The sequence below is a fragment of the Ambystoma mexicanum genome, chromosome 11 (genome assembly GCF_040938575.1).
Source record: "Ambystoma mexicanum isolate Mex_15411 chromosome 11, UKY_AmexF1_1, whole genome shotgun sequence".
Classification (NCBI taxonomy): Eukaryota; Metazoa; Chordata; class Amphibia; order Caudata; family Ambystomatidae; genus Ambystoma; species Ambystoma mexicanum.
Window position 1 is genome coordinate 931095142 of NC_090934.1, and position 20648 is coordinate 931115789.

Consider the following 20648-nt stretch of genomic DNA (forward strand, 5'->3'; position numbering starts at 1 on the left):
TTTAGTTGGTTATCTTAAAAATAATTTCCTAATGGAACTTCATCCGACCTTGTGGTGCAAGGCTTGACAGGACCGTGCTATGACTCTACAATTCTGCTTCGCCTACCCATGTGACACAATCTCCACCTGAGATAGATCACTCTTTCCTTTCCTCAGCACCCACATCACCTCTGTTCCGATTCTCAGACAAGAATGCCTCACCCTCATGTGTGACGTGTCATGCGCCACAGCCACTAAGCATACCTACATCCTGGGCTGTCACTGCCACACAACCTTATAGGATTTCTTGTTTCTGTCAACCATTCACGTTAAAGCAGCTACACCACATCCTATCGCTAAACATGGATGTGGTGCTGCTCTGCCTGTTAAAGCTGCGCATCTAGTGCTTATAAGAGAAGCATAATATACTGTTTCCACACCCGCTACGGGATTGTTGTTATCTTTGTAGTTTTTACAGCTCTTGTATGCCTTAATATCCCCGTCTTGAGTTTCCTCACTGATAATTGCACAAACGTGTTACAGTAAAGGCAGTGAATTGCAAATTGGGGTTCAATGTAATTGGGGAGAGGACCCTCTGCAGACACCTCAAGTATGCAGCCCACTTCTCACAGCAAGCCACAGCCTGGAAGGAAGACTCATGAGAGTTTTCTCTGACCAGGCGTGCTCAACCCCCAACCCCATCCACTGTGGAGTTCTACAGGGATCCTGCACCTCACCCACCCTCTACAACATGTTTTACCCCCCCACTTTTCAATGACCTGGACGATCAAAGCATAGCCTATACAAACTATGTCGATGATACCCATGTCCTACTCCCCCTCACCGGCTCATACGAACAAGATGCTTCCACACTCAACAAGACCTATGCCATCATCCAGGCCTGGATGGCGGCCAATGGCCTATGTCTCAATGGAGACAAGATAGAAATACTTCTGGTAGGTCCCAAACAGGTCCTCAACAAACTTTCTAGCAAATACACATAATTCAATAATTCAACATTGACAACACGACTATCACCGCCTCACCAGCAACCAAAACTCTAGGAGTATACGTAGACTCCACCCTCTCTATATCACGGCAAGTTAGCGTCATCGCCTTGTCGGCCGCACTAACTACTAAGATCATAAAAGCTGCCAAACCATACCTGTCCTCCAAAAACTGCCTATCCATAGCCACAGCTACCGTGCAACCAATGCTGGACTACTGCAACTGTCATGGGTATCAGGCAAATAGTGGGGGGAAGCTTGGTGTAGGCTTGGCAGGCCTGGCATAGGTACACAAAGAACCCATAGCAGATCCATCCTTTACTTCCTTCGTAGTGTTTGTAGTAACTTCCTGGTTACCACTTCCTGTTGCCAAACAGGAAGTGCATGACAATCCATGAGCTCTCTAGTGTTTGGGTGTGGCTGGCTATATAAGCCACACCCAAGATTCTTCCAGTGCTTCGTGTTGCTTACTGTGAGCTGCATCAGCAACACACTTGCCGTGCTCTGGATCAGCCAGCTTCAGCTTACCTGCTCTGGACCATCCTGCTTCAGCTTACCTGCTCTGGACCATCCTGCTTCAGCTTACCTGCTCTGGACCATCCTGCTTCAGCTTACCTGCTCCGGATCATCCTGCTCTAGCTTACCTGCTCCGGATCATCCTGCTTTAGCTTACCTGCTCCGGATCATCCTGCTTCAGCTTACCTGCTCTGGATCATCCTGCTTCAGCTTACCTGCTCTGGAACTTCCTACTTCTGTTTACCTGCTTTGGATCCTTCTGCTTCAGCTTACAGGTACTCTGTGTTTTTTCCACGCCGCAGCTATCTCCGGTGAAGAGGGGACTTCTGCACCGGCACCTGTAAGAACAAAGAAGAACAGCGTTACCGCGCGTACTGCAATAACGCTGCACTTACTCACCAAATCTTCCCGCAATGCTGGTATCCAGGTAAGTTGTGCGAGCGCACAAACCCCTGCAAAAGAAAGAAAAGACATTGCGCTCGCCCTAATAGCGCAGTATATACTTACCAATATCTCCATGCACACTTACCAGACCACCAAGTCTTCGGTAGCGCTGACCCCGGACTCGAGGCGCTAATATCACGTAATCCACTCCTGCAAGGGAAGAAAAAGGAGACATTACCAGGCACGCTCGAATTTAAGGCGCTGCGCTTACCTACCTACAGCTGACTTCAGCACGCAGCTCTACTCACCCACAAAATACCTTGGCAAACAAAGACAATATGAACAATTGAGGACACTAAACCGTCTCCGCCCAACGTGCACTTGGAAAAGACTTTCTAGCCAGTGAAGAAACTGGCGCCTTGACACTCAGCCTCGCTATGAAGGCATATAACAGCGTGTGGCATCTGAACTCGGCCAACAGACATTGGCATCATCCATTTGAGCGACTCGTACCCTGCGAATGCAGGATGTAGTGCACACCTTACTAAAGATCAAGGTAAGCCCTTAGAGGAAATCACAGCACACCTTAAAGTAAAGGGAAGGGCCCATGGGAATCAGGTGAATTCAGGTCTGAGTGTTTAACTTGTATTTGACAGGAATCCTTCTGGGTGAAAACAGGGGAAGTGAGAACTCGGGGGTCAAGGGAGGCTCATCCATCGCTCCTGCAGAGACACAGGTGAGTGTGACAGCAACGTCCTGCTACTTGGCACATCAGCTAAACACATGAAAAAACATAAAACAATGCAAAATAACGCCCTCAGAGCAGCCCTCAGCATCCCCAAGAGGGAACACATCCTGCAGGCTAGGCGGGATGCCTACTGGCTCCCTGTTAAAGAGCACATTCTATTTAAAACCCTCTCCATCGCACATTCATGCCTATCACACATTGGACCTCCCTACGTAGCAGAAACTATTCAATGTGTCACCTCAAACAGACCCAAGCATGTGCAGTACTGCAACCAACTCGCAGTGCCAACCTTTAAAAGATCCAAAGCAGGAGGCTCCGTCTTTGCCGTCGTAGCCCCAAAGAACTACCACCTGCCCCCAGGAAAGAGACTTCCCTCACAGAGTTCCCTAAGGCACTAAAAACACAACTTTTCCGTTAACCCACCGACCTCCTCAGTATGCTCCACCTGTAACTGCATGACCCCTTATCCCAGAACACACACAGCCTATATGCTCCTGCAACCATGTTATTGTGATGCTCTATGCCATGACTCTGGTACCTGACCACGGTATAATGCCAAGACCTATGTAACTCACCATTGTATGAGTGCCACACCTCTGTAGCGCACTATGTAAACTGTTGTACACCTAAGCAAGTATCCTTTAACAGCGCCACAATGCCCCAGGGCCGCTGTGCGCTTTATAAATGCAAATAAATAATAATTTTAAAAAATCATTAAGTCTTTGGAATGGTTCTTACATTTACTGTTTTCAACATAAAAACATCAGCATTTTTTATGCAGCCATTTTACCCAATGTGGATGTCCCATTGTTGGAAAAAATGAGAGGGTTTGGACAACCAGCCTTTGAGTGGAAGCATGATTTACAAAAAACTGCTGGTGACCTATGTTCACGGTGCACCTAGTCTTTATGTTTATCTTGAGAATTAAACGCATTTGTTGTTTCATAATAAATTACTGTTTTTCATGTCTTAACATTGTTGCTTTTGCATCATTATGCATTTGCATCAGTGCATTTTAATGTTAATGCACTGATGTAAATCTTAACAGTGCAAAGGCAGCGATGTGTAGATATGTCACTCATGAATCCAACAATCAAACAATTGCTTCCCCTGTTGTTGTCTCTTGTACATTTTGTCTCTTAGGAATGTCTATGTTTTACTGAAATGTTTAAAATATTCTGCCACTGCCCATACAGCCCTCTGACCCCTTACCCCATGTTGACAGGTTTTTCTTACCTCCGACTGCCCTTCTCATATATTCCTTTCAAGAACCATTGCCTCTGCGTACCTTTTTCCTTGGTGTGCCCTCCTGGTTCTAATTACAGCCAAAGAGGCTCCTGGATTTCTACAGCACGAAATATAAAAAATCTGCTTTAATTTGTATGTTCTTTTGAATGGAATATTCTTGTCTCGTTTATATTCATAACCATTTTGAATAAATAATTGTGTTAATCAGAAACGTGGCAGTATTTTATGTTTCAAGTCTATTATACACTTCTTAGCAATTCTTGCCCGCTTGTATGGGTCAATTAAATTGTGTGAAGTGAAATTTGCCTTTTGCATCTGCTGAGTTTGCCCTATTGTCACACATGTTCGGGCAAGTTAATTTATATGAGGATCTTGGTTCTTGTAAATTTCCATATCGGGTCCTTGTTAGGTTGAGTTGCTATTTCTGAAATGTCACCCTTTTCAAGGCTTCCACCAGATCTTATGATTCCTTTGCTAATTGTGAAGACATTTCTGTACGATTTGTATTTGTGAATTCTTGAATATGCATAGCACCTTTCCCCATCTGTAAGTAACACTCTTCGCATCTGCAAATAAATGTTACAAATATGGAACTAGAAACTGAAAATTCAAGTTTGTGTTTATGTAGCGCAATTACAAAATAAGATCAACAAGTATATTTTTGTCACGGTAAAACTTCCAAACTTGAAACATCATTTGTTTTTTTGTTTCTTGTGCTGATATAGGAGGTACTTGCATCAGAATTTGTTGATGTGCATCATCTCTTCTTTTACAATTTCCAGCTATATATTGTGTCCCTTGCGTTGATCCATTTAGGAAATGTTGGATGTGTTTTAGGAAACTACTTTCATAGTGTGAAAATGAAATGGTGGTCTGGTGCTTTTATCCTTCAGGAGGCCGTGGCCGTTGCGTGAAACATGCAGAAACATGGTACACCCCGTCAGAGTTTGAATCCATGGCTGGAAGAGCCAGCAGCAAAGACTGGAAAAGAAGTATTCGCTATGCAGGGAGGCCGTTGCAGTGTCTTATTCAGGTAGGCTTAATTGCCGGTTGCCAGTCATTTGGTCGAAAACATTTGGTCAACTGGACAACTGGTCGACACCATTTGGTCGAAAACCAAATGGTCGAATTTTTTATTTTTTATTTTTACCCCTTTTTTGGTTTCTTTTGGGGGGGTACACCCCCAGCCCCCTTTTTTTCTTTTTCTCCTTTTTTTCCCACACGAAAACCCACAAAACACATATATAAATAAAAAAAAATGTTTTCGACCATTTGGTTTTCGACCAAATGGTGTCGACCAAATTGCAGTCGACCAGTTTGCAGTCGACCAAATGACCGGACACCTTAATTGCCTATATTCTGCTGCAGCTGCATCAAGGCACAGTTAGGAAACAGACCAGCAAGCTAAGTGTGTGGTGCTAGAACCCCTGTGGTGTGCATAAGGAATGTTGAACAATGTCTTTGTCAATTTGACAGCCGTCTAAATTGGTTGTGAATCTCCAGGACTCGTCATCTAAGCAGTAGCTTTATAAATAGAGGTTAGCTTGAGTATCGGGGGTGGGAGCCCTTACTGATATTGCTTCAGCCATGATGCTTTTTTATCAGCTTGTCATCTTGTTAATGAAGCATGATCTGGTTTACTTCGAAGTGAGGAGCACAAAAAAGCTTACATTTCTATTAAATAACTCAATTAACACCCCTTCCACTAAATCTGCTAAGAACAAAGAGTAGTCATATTCACACAGAGATTATTTTGAATCCCAACATTTTAAACAACCTCATGTAGCTGAAGATGCCCAAGTTTTAGCCAAGCAATGTCTAAAGCCACCATTTTGACTTTCACAAGGATCACATTTGGATTGTGCAGACACCTGTTCATTTTGCACCCCACTGGTGGTCTTTCCGCAGATCATACATGCTCCCTTTCCTATTGGGGGCACAGACTTGGACGTGAGAGGCAGTTGCTCTGCACATAGAAGACATTTGCTGCTAGCCTTGCAGCCCTTTGCCGCCACCTTGTAATAATGTTCATAATTGGACAAGGCAATTTTACTTTGGCATATCGGTGGTTTACCACAATTTGTACACTCTCCTGGATGAGGGTGAAAGTGATTGATGACAATGTTTGCTCTTTTTCGTATCGAAAATATAATTTAGACCTTACTATAATGTTTTGCTACTGCAATAGAGTGTGTGTGTATACTCCCCCCCCCCACACACACACACAATATATCACGACATCTGTGCTTCACTTGCCAATATGACTTTTGCTTTCATGATGCCCTGATACGTGGTTTCTTTGGTGCCCATATTGGCATAAGAATGGTGACCATGAGGCTGCTCTCCTGCTGGGTTTTGGGACTCCTCTAGCGGCTATCAGCGGCTCTCTGACCGTCTGGGATGCAGCAGATCACATACCAAGATGGTTGTCAACCCACTACAACTGAGATATAGCTTCCCTAACCAAGATGGTGCCAATAGTTCCAGTTCCTCCAACCTGCCACAATTCTTACTTTAAAAGGACCATAGTCAAATCTACCATTAGAAATCCATAGAATGCACAGTGCATGTACAACTGAACGTAAATGGACCTATGTGCTGCAAGGGATTGACTACTCAAGTTTCAATACAGACAAGATTTGGAAATTGAGGTTGGGATTGCAAATATTGTGAATCATGCAAGTAGCACCGCAAATGGGACGGATTCGCAAACGATTCAGGGAAATTTGGGTAATTTGGGCTGCTTTGTACTTTTATGAATCACATGTATTATGCTAATGTGTAAGTTACACCACAAAAGTGGGTGTGAGTTACCATTTCCTTTTCTGACTAGGCCCTGGAATTGTTTGATATTTTAGGATTGTGTTTCCGTTCCTCTTCTTGCCCCTTTTTGCTTCTTGTTTAAAAATTATATTTAAAAGAGTACTCTAACACATTATATATTGTGTGGTAGGTTTTTTGTTTGGTAAATGTTTATGATTTCTAAGATACCCTATATATTGTAAGCTCCTGTCCATTTACTGTATATTTTAAAATGTAAATGAAATAGCATGGGGAATCTTTCCATAGACAAGTTCTGTAGCAGTGAATGAAAAGATTGTCTTCTTTGTGGTTACAGGATGAGATTTTGAATCCCCATGCAGCCTCATGCACATGCGCTGCATGCTGCGACGACATGACCTTGGTGAGTTGCCTTTCTCGCTGTGTATGGAGCACCAGTCCTATGTGGCTTTGTGCAGCATTTATATTACACTTGAACCCTACGATTTTCCTGAAGTAACTTTGACCTTCTTTCATTTGCAGTTGGGTCTGAAAACTGGTTAAGTGCAGGGGTGCAAATAAGATTTTGAATTGGAATATTTTCCTTTCAGTGTTTTACATTGGGAATACAATTATGTTTTTAGGGAATAAAAAAGTGATTCACAGCTTGGGCATTTTGTAGGCAAAACTCAAACAATTATCTTTTTGTAATCCATACTTAGTTCTTATTAATTTATACAAATAAAAAGATGCAATTTACTTTAATGTGCCTCTTGAGACAAGGCAGTAATGATAGAAGAGTTCCTTCCTGCTTTTATTTTACCACTGATACTTACATATCCACAGCCCTGTGTGGTTGGAAGCAGCAGGCAACTTGCTTCTTATTTTTTAAGAGGAGTATTTGTTTTTAATGATTAAATGTGACAGGTATGCTGCTTGTCTATGTGTTTGGCCTCCGTATATTCGGAGTGTGCACTATCCTAACATACTGCCAGGTTGCCAATTCTAGGATAGTCCCAGTCTGACAGTCCTATTTCACCACCCTTTTGCACAATCCCAGTTTTTGCATCCTTTGTGTATTCTCAGTTTGACACACGTCTATTGTCCCAGTTTGTAAAATCTCTCTTAGGAAGGACTAGATTGTTTTCATTTCTTCAAATCAGGCCGTTATATGACTCGCAATTGAATGTTTCAGCTTTAGCAATTGATAAATAGCAAACCTATTCTAAATAGGCACTATTTTTATTTTCATCATGTAACGAATCTGGACAATTCGTCCCTTCTCCCCAAAGGGGAGCCATCCCCTTTGAGGCTATGGAGCTAAGCCTACTACGCAACACCCTCCCTAGGGGTCTCGGCAAGTCGGACCTCACTGGGAGTGACTACCATCTTAGGGACAAGGACTCCCATTCTAGAGCGGAACTCCCAGTCCAAACCACCTTGTCTGCATATATGGATGTGGATCAGACTTTAATACCTCCTGCAACGATTATATTCCACAAAGCTCCTTCTTTGTATGTATTGGCTAGAGGCAATGCGGAACACAGTCTGAACACCATGGTCGGCAAAGAAGGACATTGTTCTGTTGATTCCTGTGACATATATAAGAGAGGAAGATCCTACGGAGCTGGGAGAACCGCTCCTCAGAGGTGAGTCTCTGCATCATTGACGTTGTGGAGGGGCGAGCCACACAGCGCAGCAGAGCCTATGTCACCAAGGAGGGCGAGCAAGTGGTAAACAGAACGCCAGAGTTGGTTTAGGAGCCGAGGTCGGAGGTCGGAGAGGGAGCAGAAACTGGAATGCCCCTGGTGGCGTGACAACAAACGAGTAGTGGTGGACCAGAAGGCCGGTAAAGGACACTTAAGACCAGACCATATGAGGAGCCTGAGTCCCAAAGCTCTGCACATGTCGGACTGTCGCTGCCATGATCAGTAGCCGCAGGGAGAGCCGATGAGGGTAAGGGAATCTGAGTAACCCAAGGGAGAATATGCCATTACAAGGTACGCACGCTGTGAATAACGGCTGTGTGTGAAGGCTATCAAGGTTTCAGGAGCCTGACAAACCTGAGTGTGCAAATACCCTTTGAAAGGGTAAGTGATAAAGATACTCACATTGTGACTAACAGCTGAGAAAGCTATATATGAAAGGGTGATTGAAAAAAATACAAATATTGTATATAACGGCTGGGTAAGCTGTCAAGGTTACGGGAGCCTGAGAAAACCAAGTGTGCACATACCCCATGAAAGGGGATTTGAAAAAGATATATGAGCCCTACAGGGTGGACACCCGCCCTAGGTGAAACAATCTGGTGAAAGAAAAGAACCTGTAGGATAATCACAGGGCTTTGGGGGAAACCCAACGCTTTGAAAGAGGAAGTGTTTTGTTTGTTTGACAAGAAATCTTGGAGGAATGGAAATGTTCAATTCAAGAAGAAACAATTTGCTTTCATAAAAGGAACTTTGAAACCCAAGAACAAATCCAGTGCAAAGTGGGCCAGGCAGATGCCCTGCTTAGGCTATGATACAAAGCCTTCCCTTTCCCCTTTTTAGTAGATGTTTTTTCTAAAGTGGTAGGGCCAGTTAGTTGGATAGGATTCGGACCAAGAATGTTTGGACCTTTTAGCACACCCTTATTTTTTGTTTTGCCAGGTAGGGAACTTCCTTCATAGTGATAGGGCTAGTTAGACATTTATTTTCTTTTTAATAAAAACCCTTTAAAATGTCCTCACCTCGTCCGAGTCCTCCTTCTGGTTCACCACAAGCAACTTCAGAAATGGTGTAACTTCACATGTTATGCATATGATTGGACATTGTGGATACTGTAACGGATTGACACATGAAACAAATTCACTGAATATTTGAATAAACAAAGCCAAAATTGTTAAAACGTGCTGTCCCTCAGAGTGCCGTGCTTGCTTTGCTATACATTGAGTGGTAGCAACAGTGGGATGGAATACTGTAATCTTCTGATAATATAATGTAATATATTGTCAGAGTGCAGTAGCTGTGCAGCTCTGGATTTCTGTACAGCAGGTGACATGTGCTACATGATTGACAGCATGTAAAGTTACGCGACCCTTGTTGCTTGTGTAGTGCTTTGTGTCACAGTAAGTACACCTCACAGAACAAAGGTTGCGAAGCGGGGAGGGAGTCTTTGAAGGAGCGCGCCATCAATGTGAAAACATTTTAATCACCAGTGCACCCAAAAGGTATGCACTGCAGGGCACCTCGGCCCCAAAAAAAACCCATTGGCCAATTTTATAACAGCGTAGGTGGTGACCCTAAAGACACTTCAATGTAAGGACAGCCTTCGGTATTTAGGTTACCTGCTGAGAATACAGCCTTTAGGCTGCTGCCTGAGCAGTCGTTGGGCCCTGACAGCAAATTGTTGGGGAGTCCTGGGATGTTGTGTGGTCTGGGCCCCTCTGAGGCAAACGCTGAGCTCCTGTGGAAGTAATCTGCACAAATAGAACAGCCCTTTCCAGCCACTTCCCTGAGCATCTGTTCCCTAGTTAGGTTAACAGGTGACAGTAGGGCTACACGAGTACTTTTGGATACCGTCACAATTCACTGGATCACATGCTTTGAAATGGACCAGTGAAATTGAAGGAGAGTTTCAGTTGATGGAGGAAGGAATGGTATGTGGATGAGGCCCAAAATGAGTGCCAAACTTACTTCTCCACCATCGGGCAAATAGGCTGATCCCTGTGAGTGGTTTTGATATAGTCTTATGGAATCTCTGGAAGTGCATGTTTGATCTGTGGTGAGGTTTCCAAGTAGGCTGGAAATAGGCTGAGTGGTTGTAGTTCTTAATACGTTTTTTTACATCACCCGGTAGTCTTGTTTCTCTCAGTGCCTGAGATATAGCCTTCAAGTCTTTTTTCCATATAGCCTTCATGGTGGGTCTCTAGGTTTTGATCAGACCCTCCCATAGCAACCGACCCTGGCATCAGGAAGGCATGCACAGATTAGCTCTCTTTGCCAGTGTTCTCTTTTCTGTGCTTCTGCTCTCCAGTATCTACTCTTTACGTTTTGAGACACAAACCTGGCCTGTGCCTGGGTCTGTGATACTACAATGAGTTCTTTTATATATGCCCTTGAGTATTCAATTAAATCTCAGCTCGTATTGGTTATTCCCAAATTTCTCAATGATTTGAGAAAGTTATTGGTAATTCCAATTATCTGCATGTTTTACTTTCCTTTGCTACTAATATTGGTTGGCTGCATCATATTATTGAGCCTGTGTTGGTAATTGCTATTGATTAGGCGTTATGAGGCCGAGGGCATGGGAGTCAGGTGGAACTTCCAACACAGACAGTGCAGTACAGTACTGCGCCGCCAGACTGGCTTCTCTGCGTGTCAGGGATATGGGAGTAGAGTAAGCAGATCTGCCAACAAAACACAAGCTGGCAGGTAGAAACCAGTTTCGCTCTCAGAGCGGGGAAGTGAAGTCTCTGTTGGCAGCCGTAGCGCTCAAGCAGGCCGATTAGTGTATGTAAGGTGTACCCCCAGTTTATGTACAGGCAAAGTAGACTTCCTAACCCTGAGGGATGTGAATTATCTTTTTTAACATTACACAAGATGGACTTGGAGTGAAGGAGGGGGGCCTGAGTAATTCCATATACACCGCTCGCAGGTTGCTCTTCACGTAGCGGGAGGGCATCGCAGGTTCCAGAGCCCAAATGAGCCCTAGAGAAGGGCTGATTAATGTGATTTTGTAGCACATCCCCAGTGTATTGGCAGTTTTTTTTAAATCTCAGTATGGTCCTAATTTGACATTCCTAATTTGCGCATCCAAACCCACTTACAGTTACACAATCTCAATGGATTTCCAGTTTACACAATACCTGCGTAATTTCATGTTGTCCATCTCAGTGTATTCCCAGTTTGGTTATAGGTCATTAAATTGTTGGAAAAACAGCTTTTTAAATAAGTAACAGAACTTCAATTACGTTAAGATAATGAGTACCCGGTGGAGGCGGAGTGGCAGCCTCTCAGCCAATGAGGAGGCTCAGAAAGGGGGCATTACCAGCATTAATCCCACCTCTCTGAGCAGCCTCACGGCTGGAGGCCGCCATCTTCCCCGGGAATGAGGTAAGTGGTGTCCCACTTCCCCTCTCCCCTTCCTCCTCCCCATCCACAGAATTCCCTCCCCATTTACCTTCGTAGAAGTCCATTTCGGCAGCGGACGCGCTGGGAACAATTCTGTCCCCAGTGCGACCGCTCCCGATCTGCGACAGGCCGTCATGGAAAAGAAGAAGGGACTACTCGTAGTCCCTTCTCTCCTTTCCATGGCAGCCATTTTTCTTGTTTACTTTTTTAATGGGCCCCATGGAAAGGAAGAAGGGATTACACGTAGTCCCTTCTCCTGTTTCCATGGCGCCCACTTTTCTTGTTTACTTTTTTCTATTTTTTTCAATGGCTGCCATGGAAGAGGAAAACGGACTTGGTTTTCCCTTCCCCGGCGGCCATTTTTGTAAATTTTATTTTCTGTTCCGAAACACCTGAGCGTTTCGGAACAGAAAATAAATACTTTTAGTACCCCGGTCTTATGGGCCGGGGTACTAATAGCAATAGGCCCCTCATAGGGGGGCATTACCACTTCAGGGAATGCCCCGAGGCCTTCGTTAACTATGGGCCCCGGGGCATTACCTGAAGTGGTAATGAACCCCTCCCCCCCACCCAACCCCTCCTCTGCTCGGGGCCTATTGCTTAAATAACGTTTAGGCTTTTTCATCATAAATAATGTCATCACATATTGTTTCTCTGTCATGTTTTGCCATCTGTGGCATAACAAGACAGGTAAACAATGTGTAGAATCTAATTTCCCACACATTATCAAATGTGTCTAATATATAACATATTTTTTTATTTATGGGGGGCACCCCTGACTTCCCCCTTTAATGCCCATTCCCTCGTCCACCCTACACCTTAACACATCCCTGAGCCCCCATTACTGCACATTCCCTTCCCCCAAGCATGACGCACAATACCTTTATTTTAGAATGGTATCCAGTCATATAATCGTTGCCAATCACTGCATTATGATTTTTTTTTAAACAAACCTTTTAAAAAACAATATTTCTTGCACTCTACTGATAATATCACTGGATACTGTGGCAAGATGCAGTAAGCAGTCTGACAAGGAGTTCTCATTTTGGCTATAGAATTTTCTTAACAAATTGAAATAATAAACCTCCCTCTCCCTATTTCTAGAGGGGTGCTCCATGCCTCAACAAATAACAAATCGGGTGCTCGTGAGGATGGTAGTCAAAACCAAAAAAATACCGTCCTCTGTCCAAACCAACTACTCCATCGCTACCGCTAAGAAGTGAACAAAAAGAGGATCTTGTCGGTTTCTTGACACGAATACTAGGAGAATGACTCCCTTCTCCTTGGAAAAATAATCCATACTTAAGCAGATTTAACAGCAGTCTCCTGCAACAGCGGCTGATTGACCAAATACACAAAGACCAGGAGATTGACTCCTTTCTCCTGTCTGTATGGAGGAATAATCCAGGCCAGTCCTTTGCACAAGTCTTTAAAAGGTTATTTTTGTACTTCCTTCCAAGGATTTGTGAACAACAGAGTTAAGGATTTATCAACTCTTCTTCTTATTGTTGGCACCTTCTCAGGGCTTCTTGTATATTGACTAGTGGGGATACTGCTTCCAGACAGTTCTTGACCTTGGTGGTATTGTTCTTATGTATTTAGTTGGTATCAAATGTTGTAGCCCGCGCACCAAAAAGACTGATTTTATTTGGCCGATTTAGTGCGGCCCGCAATATTCAACATATTTCACCTTACATTATCACTCACCTCGGTCTCCCGCAGCTGCTCTTCCTGCCTGTCAGCCCCTGTGCGCACTTGTGTGAGGCAGGGGCATGCCACCTCAATTTAGAAAGACCGCTCTGTGCGGTCTCAGAGTGGTCTTTTTATATCTGTCTTTTTTCTATTCGCACAATAGAAAAATACCTTTTTCACATAAAACCATTTAGTTCACCACTGTGACGAGGCAGTTCACTCCCGAGGTACTCTTGCGTTTTATAACTTTTATTGTCACCACTGTGATGAGGAACTTCACCCCTGATCCTCTCTTTATTTTGCAGGTTAATACTATATTCAGGGAGTCTATTCCCGTGACTTTCTTGACTCTTGTTTCTTTGGATATCACCAATGGGATGAGGGAGATCCCTCCTGAGGAATACTTGACTCTTAGTTCTCTGGGTATAACTACTATGATGAGGGAGATCACTCCCAATGAATGCTTTACTTTTTGTTCTCTGGGCACAAGAGTTTGGGGAGGTCTTTTACAGGACGGCGAGAGTCCTTATCCCCATGAGGGGAGTCTCTCCCTATGAGGTCCTCCCGCTTTTGACCACCCATAGGGGGAGTTTTGGGTAGCAACCTCACCTCCCTACCCTCATACCGAAGGGCTCTCCCCTTGTAAGACTTGACGAGATCCTGTGAATCGCCACAATACCCCCAGTTTGGCATTCCTCATCTATTCCAGTTAGTAAAATCCCAGGATATGTCAGTTTGCACCATCACAGTGGAGCTCATGTTGGTCTGAAATGTATTTTGATGGCAGGGGCCTCGTATGTTTGCACTCGGGCATAGCCAGGTACGCGCAGCCACATTTTCATCATTTGCACGGCGGAGTGCACATTTTCAGGGCAAAAGGCAGGATACACGCATGTGCGCCACCTTTTGCCCTGCACTTTTGCACTCCGCCGTGCAAAGTGAGTAACTGTGCGCATGGCAGGTACATGTACAATTACAATTAACTGCTGACCGACATGCTTGCATGTCGGATAGCATGTCATTTTACTTGTGAACACGGCTTATTATGCTCCTGTAGTAAGCAGCATCCACACTCGCAATTAAACGCATGTCGGGAAGCATTTAATTGTAATTGTACACACTGCCAGCCATGCAGCCAATAAATCCCAGTAAATATTGTGTTGAATCCAATAGCGTCATCACTGATCTCCTGGCGGTAACCTCCTCGCATGTGGCCAGGGGATGGCAGCTGCTACCTTATCCTGACCCTGGGGTGGCTATATGAGGGAGGATCACATGGGAGGAGACAGCCTCCGGGGAGATGTCATGGCTTCATTGGATGAGACCTGGTATCCCCCATTTTCCAATGAAGAAGACCCCTTGATACCCAATACCATAATGGCATTTTGCCATACATCTACACCACCCTTAAGGGAAAACAGAGAAACCTTTTCCCAAAAGTATATATGCCAAACTCCCATCCCTGGTCTAAAATGTAAAAGCTCCAAAACTACCTTTTGCAGTTCTAATGATCTACTGTATAGAACTGGCTCATCATTCAAAACTGTTGAAAGTGATTTCCAAGTAATCTGTATCAATTAACATCAATTGACTCCTTTTCCCACAATCACCCAAACACTGGGACGTGGAAGAAGGAAAGAACAATGCAGAGCAGAGGGACCCTCAAGCTCAGTGAGCGTTCTAGTTGTTTTATCAGGATTGCACCCGTGCATGGGACATTTAAAGATCGAAAGCAAAATCTTAGAGGTTGCTGCTGTTTGGAAGAAGGTGTTGTACCTCTCTGCGAGGCTTGTGGAGCTTGGAAACATGAACCAGTTTGGCAGAGCCGAGTGGCTCGCAGAAAGGAAGTAGAGAAACGCAAGGACAGGACGCTTCGAAAAGCCACCAGGAGCTAGCGGAAAACTCCTGGGTGTTCAGCAACCGAAAAAAGCATTGTTTCACCTACCGGGACCTGGATCGAGGCAGGCGTGTGGAGGCAAAGCCGAGAGAAACCGGAACGACGCGAGAGCAATCCAGAGTGGAAAGCAGGTGGCAAATCTTTGCACCCAGGGGACCGAGAATGGCAAGCAAAGCGGGTGAGTCAGCCCAGGCATATTGGGGACCCCCGGGTGTTTAGGCGACCGTGCCAAGTACAAACTATAACAATTAAAGCTACAGACACGATAAAGAGACCGTTTGAAAACCAAGAAGGCATATTGCAAAGAAGGACCCCAGCCATATATGAATGTATGGAATGCAAATAGGGGGGAACCCAAATCGAATGATGTATCAAGGAGATGTAATATACCAAAAGTGTATACACAACTGTGCAAGCAATAGAGGAATCACGTGTGACAATAAGAAGTCCTGGTAGGCGAGTCAAGCATTTACAAGTGTGTGTGGATACCAAAAGCCCTGGCAGAAGAGTATACCAGGTAGTTGCAAATCTACAGGAAGTAATAAGAACAGATATAGAACTGTATTTGCCGAACACAAAGGAACTTTTGAAAGAAGCGGAAACTACAAGGCTAAGTAGCTTTGTAAATAACAGTATTGTTGTGGGCCAAGAAAGACACAAAGAACTGTTAAACTAAGAATCATTTGTATTGAGGAATAATCCAGGGGAAGGAAATGACCCTCTGCAACCAAGGCTTTTTGAGCTTACAGAACTTTTGTGTTGGAGAATCATTTGTATTGAAGAAGAACCCCTGCGAAGGAAGCTGCCATCTGGAACCAGGGCTATTTTACCTTGGAGAACGTTTGTCTTGGAGCTGCTCATTTTCCTTTCCAAACTCTTTTTGCAATCACCTAAAGTTGAAAGACATTGCCCTCTTCACCTTACAGTTTAGTATATAGTGCGAGGGTCCGAATTCCTTTTGACACAAGGACAGTTTTGATTTTCACATCCTGACACAGACAGATGCTTAGTTTTTGATTTTAGGGAGGGTCAGAGAGGCCTTTTCCCAACTCGTTTGTTTTCAATAAAAGTCTTTAACCAAAAACATGGCTAACTTGTGTCAGAGTTTCGTTCCTGACTCTACATAATATCCAGTTCGGGCAATCCTAATATACAGCTAGTTTGACAGTAGAACTTATGCCCGCTTTCTAAAATACCAATATACTGTCGATTTAAAAGCCCCAGCACATTCCCAGTTTGAGCTATGCCATGACATCACAAATCACACTGAACTGTCAACTCGCACAGTATCACAGTGTACACAATTCTAGTACACCACCTGTTTAAAATTACACAATGCCAGTATTCTCTCCATTAACCATTGCAGAGTTTCACTATACTTCTATATCACTGTTTCACAGCCCAGTGTAGTCCCAGTGTGTAAGATGCCATTCTATTTCATAGCACATAGCAAGGAAGACGCACCCAGCTTGGTACCAACTGTCTCTCCTGCCAAAAATCAAGCTCTTCATCCCAGAATACAACTTCAGATCCACTGTCCAAGCCTGGGTCCCCTCCCACCTGGATGGTGGTAATGCCATTTTGGAAGGCCTTCCGGCGACTACCCTGGAACCCCTGAGATGTGTCTTGCATGCAGCAGCATGACTCATCAAAGGACTCCACAAATGGAACCACATCACCCGACCCTTATCAAATTGCACTGGCTCTTGCTGCAAGCCACATGTCATCTTCAAATCCTGTTACCTCACTTTGAAGCTCAGCATCTCTAGAGGCCTGTGATCCACCAGAAGTAAGGACGTGTGTAGACTTGAACTCCACCGGTGCAGAAAGGAAAGAATCAGTAGAGAGGCCTTCTTTGTCTTCTTTGCCTTCTTTGCCCCGAGAATCTGGAACCTTCTCCCCATAAAGATCAGAATCGCCTCATCGCTTCTACAGTTCAGGAAAAAGCTCAAGCCCTTCCTTCTCATGGAATAGCTCCTCCCTAACCCCTACAACCACAAATCCTCCACTCCACGCCCTACCTTAGGCTCAGTGATCTGCTCCTCACGGTTTCCTCCCCTAGTTGCCTGTAGATCCCTTGCTACCCATTGCCCACCCTGCCCTGTTGTTCGCTCCCCACACTCTTTTTCTTTCTGTCCTTCCCTCACTGTGTTCCTCGATCTGATAGTTAATCACTACATTGCTTCCCGAGGCTAGGTCTGCTCTCAATAAATGCCATAATATTAAAAATAATAATAATAATGAAAATGATTGAAGTGTACTCCCAATTTGCCTAATTCAAGTACATTGCCATTTTGCACAGTCCCATTACACTTACATCTGCTGCTGGAGATCTGTGATTGTGCAGCTGAAATAGAAAAGACAATACACATATCCCGCTGCCCATAACTCATAAAAGCAGTGTGATGAGGGTCGGCGACCATACCATTATCATGGCTTGCCACTGACGCAGAAAAAGAGTATTGCCGAAATATGGTTTTAAGTGAGAACACCGTCAAACTATTGACACAATCAGGCTTTTACACTACTTACATGCCTAGATCATTCTTGAGCTGGTATTTCAAACATTTTCCATGGCTGATTTTGGTTGTGTTCAATTCATTGTGCAACTATATTATCTGGCCCTAACACCATCGAGAGATGCTACTGCAATTCATTTGTATATGATAATGGAAATCTCATAGTAACGTCTTCTTACAGTAACCCTATCCTGTTGACATCCATTCCTCCTAGAGTGGACCAGTACGACTCTTTGTCCCTTACAAGAGGCGGAAGAAGGAAAATGATTGTCCAACAACTCCAGCAAAAAAGGATTCCCCCAAGAGCATCACCTTACTTCCTGCTACGGCTGCAAACACATGTAAGTTTTACAGTTATCAGATGGTTTGGCTGTTGATTCCTGTTTTTATATTTCGTTTTATGAGCATTTTAACATTACTGAAAGACATTTACTGCATTTTCGAACAGTGCTTCCACAGTACTATGATTGACATTGCCCTCAAGCTTTTCAAATCACTTTGCATTGCCCTGGTGCCATGTCAGGGTGAAATAATCAATTTCTTTGCTATATCTTATACTAGCAGTTGTACCCGTGCTTCACACAGTAATTCCTACAAAAAAAGATTAGACAAAGGTATATTTATATTTCATGCTTTTTACATTGCATCATGGAACCTACCTACATGCCAAATTTCAGGTTTGTAGCATGTTGGGAAGTATGCTGAACATTTCAAATAGACATACACACACGCAACATTTCAAATATATATATATGATAGATATATTACACCCATTCTTTTACTAATAAGTCCTGTAATTCCATTCTCCTCTTCCTTTTTGTCTCCTTGTTAATGTTGGTGGGGGATGCCTGTCACTAAGCTGTAACCCACCATAGTTGCTAGCTATTTTAAATGGTCAAATATTTGTTTGCGATCAACTCACACAGATCTTAATCCATGCTCAGGCTCTTACAAACAACACATTTACATAAATCAGTGCACACCGGATAAACCTTCACAAATCTTAACTACAAGTCAAAAACTCAATAAATATATGGGTGCAGGGGAGGATTACCAGTCCTGACATGAAGCCGGAACAAAATCTGAAACAAAAAGTGTCCAATCTATGGACACTCCCGTCCCCTGCACACCTTAATGCTGAAGAGTCAGCCAAACAGTTAATTTTTACTTTGACCAATTCAAAAAATAAATTTGAGACAATATCTCATAGTTCAAATTCCATTGAAGTCTTCCAATTTTCTTTATTCAGTCTTTTACGTATTCAAATCCCAGCCAGTAATACTCTATGCGTTTCAGAGATATATTCACCTTCTTCAGGAGAAAAATTCTGCAGACAGAAAAACACAATTCACATTGAAGGATTGACTATTGCCTTATTAGTAGTAGAGTGGTTAGCCAGACACTAAGCTCAGATATTAAGGAGAGAGGAATTTCAGATCATGCATTCCTTGATAAGCAACTTAATATGAGAGGTATGAGGGAGAAATTGAAAAGATGGAGGTTACAGGCGGGTGTACCCAAGGACTCATCAGTAATTACATGACTAGAGATCGTTGTTAATAATTATTTTGAGGAAAATTAAGGCTAAGTGGATATTACAATTGTTTGCGATTGCTTTAAAGTGGTGTTAAGAGGAGAACTGATAAGTAGGTCAGCACATGTTAAGGGGAAAAATGTTGAGATTATTAAAAAGATGGAGGAGGAGGTTATGAAATTATAGAGGACCTGTGCAATTGTTGAAACAGAGTCAAATAAGATGACATTGAGGAAGTTGGAGCAAGTCGGAGGGAGAGATGAAAAGCCATGTACATAAAATGGCAGAAAAGGGAATGTTTTATACCCAAGTAAAAATTCTGGGAATATGGTGATAAGAATGGTAAAATGTTGGTCAATAGACTTAAGGGTATAATGCCTGAAACATGTATTACTTCTATACAAACTGATGAAGGAGATAACTTGTTTAAGAGTGTAGAAATTTGTGAGTATTTCGTGATTTTTACTCACGATTATACAGAGAGGAACTTTCTCCTAGTGATGAGGATCAGAACAGCTTCTTTAATAAGATTAATGTCTCAGAGTTGACAACAGAAGGGAAAATTAAATTGGAATTGAAGATTGATTTTATTGAAATACATAATGCAATACTACAGCTGAATGATGGGGCCAGATGGTTTGGTTTCGGAATTTTATAAAATGTTTGTGACTCAGTTATCACCAATTTTATGCAAGGTGTTTAATGATTTTCTGTTGACAGGGACAATGTGTGAATCAATGAAAGATGCTTTGATTATTGTGATACCTAAACCAGACAAGGACCATAATAAATGTGGAAACTATAGACTGATAGCTTTGTTAAATGTGGATCTGAAAATCTTTACTAAAATATGGTGAAATTGGTTGATGGATTGTATAGGAGGCTTAATTGATGAATCACAGGCAGGCTTTACTCCAGGTAGATTTGGATACGATAATATTAGGACAGTCTTGGATGTTGTGGGTGCGCACAATGGTAGGGGAACAGATGAGGTCACAGGTTTTTTGATGCTGCAAAGGCCTTCAATAGAGTTAATTGGAATATATGCTGATGAAAATGGGGTTTGGTCCAATATTTATGCAAAGGATTGATTGTATTCATAATGATATTACTGCAAAAGTGCTTGTTAATGGGTTCATTTCCAAATCTTTTCCATTGTCTAAAAGTACCAGACAAGGATGCCCACTGTCGCCGTTTTTGTTTAATTTGGCTTTGAAACTATTAGCTGCATATATTAGGCAGTGCAGGGAAAT

At 43.2% G+C, this 20648-nt stretch overlaps 1 protein-coding gene across 2 annotated transcripts in view; it reads left to right on the forward strand.

Annotated features, from left to right (window-relative positions):
* The window catches only part of DEAF1 (DEAF1 transcription factor), a 364344-nt gene that overhangs the window by 77734 nt on the left and 265962 nt on the right, over window positions 1–20648 (forward strand). For both annotated transcript variants that reach the window (XM_069624041.1, XM_069624040.1), the window contains exons 5-7: window positions 4776–4915; window positions 7001–7066; window positions 18076–18202. In XM_069624041.1, the coding sequence (XP_069480142.1) occupies window positions 4776–4915; window positions 7001–7066; window positions 18076–18202 (333 nt within the window). The remainder of the gene's footprint in view (window positions 1–4775; window positions 4916–7000; window positions 7067–18075; window positions 18203–20648) is intronic.